Source organism: Chrysochloris asiatica, unplaced genomic scaffold, assembly GCF_000296735.1.
Source record: "Chrysochloris asiatica unplaced genomic scaffold, ChrAsi1.0 scaffold00066, whole genome shotgun sequence".
NCBI classification, from domain to species: Eukaryota; Metazoa; Chordata; class Mammalia; order Afrosoricida; family Chrysochloridae; genus Chrysochloris; species Chrysochloris asiatica.
This window is the reverse complement of record NW_006408584.1, coordinates 9,451,341-9,454,036: the sequence shown is the minus strand read 5'-3', so window position 1 is coordinate 9,454,036 and position 2,696 is coordinate 9,451,341. Positions and strand designations below refer to the sequence as shown.

At 35.0% G+C, this 2,696-nt stretch overlaps 1 protein-coding gene across 1 annotated transcript in view; it reads right to left on the bottom strand.

Moving 5' to 3' along the window:
- LOC102839337 (chromosome unknown open reading frame, human C4orf27) overlaps positions 1-2,696 on the bottom strand; it is a 41,298-nt gene that overhangs the window by 34,194 nt on the left and 4,408 nt on the right. The window contains exon 2 of the mRNA XM_006864528.1: positions 961-1,120. Within this exon, the coding sequence (XP_006864590.1) occupies positions 961-1,120 (160 nt within the window). The remainder of the gene's footprint in view (positions 1-960; positions 1,121-2,696) is intronic.

Sequence of the window (2,696 nt, the reverse complement as noted above, 5' to 3'; positions counted from 1 at the left end):
CTTAAAAAAATTTTAAAGTGAGATCATGCTGTTTTAAAATATTTTGTCCTTTCATCCTACCCCACTACAATTTTTGAATATTTTCCCATGCTATCAAATTTATTTGAAATATTTAACAGCTGCATGATATTCTATTCATTCTCCTATTGATGGACATGTCGTTTCTAATTTATTTACTATTCTAAACAATGTTTTAATGAACATCTTTGTAGGTAAATGTCTATACATGGTCATGACTGTTTTTAGAGAAAGTGCTATACAATTTAAGTGTTAAATATATTATCAAAATTGTGCCAATATACATTTCTATCAATAATGCATGCTTCCTCCATTCCATGTTAGTTAAAAAAGTTAAACAGTACAAAACGGCATATAGTAAAAAGTAACTCATTTCTTTCCTGTCCTAGCCACAACCCATTCTGTTTCTTACATATACTTTCAGAGATAGAGGTACTTAAAAGGAACATAGGTGTGTGTGTATTCATATTCTTTTCTTTTTCATTTAATATATTTCAGGTGTGATGCTTTACCATTTATTAAAAATTGACCTCATTCTTATAAAAATAGAAACATTCATTGAATAGATGCCATTTAAGTTGTTTCCTGTTTTATTTTGTTTTTTCTCCCCCTCATTATCTTGGAACATAATTCTTGGTTCTCATAATTTGTAAGACAAGTTCCTAGAAGTAGAACTATTGTACCAAAAGTCCTACTTACATATGAAAGTCCTTATTTTTCTTTAAATCCTCACCAAATCATATAGTAAAATTATCTACCTTTGCCAATATTATAGATGACAGGGACGTATTACTGTGGCTTTAATTTCTATTTCTTACTATATTTCTCTTATTAGAAACACCTTTACAATTGTTCCTTTAATATTAACTATTTATATCCTTGGTCCAGTTTCCTACTGTCTTCCATCTGTAGAGGCAGGAGAATGACTCTGGAGAAACTCACCTGCTGGCTTTTCAGGATCAAGTTCTTTACAGAACTTCCAGAAATGGTAGAAATCTTCAGGCAGAGAGAGCTTATAATGATTTTCTACTTCTTTTCGAAGTTCGCTGGAGACCTCCGCCTCACAAGACTTACTTTTCTTCACATCAATTGTTTTTTCACACTGGAAAGTAACATATCAGCTTTAGTTCACCAAAAGTAATTTCAATAGCTTTTCTTGCATAACAGTATTTTTTATTCTTGTTTACCCAAACCTATCGGACACATTCTCTTTACAACTCTTTTAAGTGGCATTTCCTAAGTAAAATCTGGGGATTCTTTTGGACAAAGATAAAGGAAAAAAGAATGTATAACAAATGATGGTCAGAGGGACCCACAAAGCAAGTCTTTAAATATATTTCTCTAAGAAAATGAGGAGTCATGGTGTGGAGCTATAGGATTAGCCCTGGACTGCAATGTTGGTTTGAAGCATAAGGTCAACAGTTCAGATCCACCAGCTGCTCCTCGTAAATCGCTATGAGTCTGAACTGACTCAATGGCAACAGCAAGATAATGGAGGAGTTCTGGTACAGTGATACAGGATAAGCGCAGGACTATAAGGCTGTTTTGAACCACAAGGTCTGAGGATCAAATTCACCAGTCACTTCTCAGAAATCCTATATAGGGTTGCTATAAGTCAGAACCAACACGACAACACTTCACTACTACTACTACTAAGATCATGGAAACACAGAAGACAAAAACCAAAGTACAAAAGAAGAGGAGTGAAGAGTCTACAGCCATACCACCATGAATGTGCCTGATCTCATTTAAAAGAGGAATGAAGACAAGGATGGTCTTACTCTTTTGTTAAACAATGAGCTACAGGATAAGCATTCAACCACAAGGTTGGTTTGAACTGCAGGGTCGCTGGTTCAAACTCACCAGCCATTCTTTGGAAACCCTATACAGGATCACTCTGAGTCGGAACTGAGTCAACGGGACTTAACAACAACAATTATAACTCTTTCGACAGATTTGGTGATCACATCAGAAGCAGACTGTCAGAAGTAATTGGATCTAAGGCTTAAACCAGTTAAAAAGCTGTTTCTTCAACAAAGTTCAACCAAGTTATGTCCAGGCAGAGTACTCACTACAATTATTACTCAGCTTTCCACTTACAAAACAGAGTCCTCTCTTATGACATTCCATATGAAAAGATAGGGAATGTTAGTCATCATTTTAAGCATCAACAGAGCCTAAACAAAATTCGCAGAGTAGAACTAAAATAAACCACTGCCCCCCAAATTTAATTATTTTAGAATAGGCCTTTTATTCCAGGAGCTGTTGTTGATAAGTGCCATCAAGGTGGTTCTGAATCATACCAATCCTGTATAGGGTTTTCAAGGAATGGCCAGTAGGTTTGAACTGCCGACCTTGGAGTTAGCAGTCCAGTGCTTATCCTAGAGCACTATACCAGGACTACTTCCAGGAGGTGTTTATAAAATTCATCTTGCTGTAGTAGTATCTTTGCAACATAAGTTCAATGTATTAGTATAATAGGTTTTATAATGCCTAGTAAAGATTTGATAAATTTCTGCAAAGATAGAAAATATAGTTTGAGGCTACTTATCTTTCATGATTTAGTAGTAATCTTTCTGGTAAACCAGAACATTTCTTTTTTGATTCCTTTTCACTTAGATTAGTGATTCTCAAAAGGAGGCAATTCTGGCCACAGAGCATATTTTGGAAAATCTGGA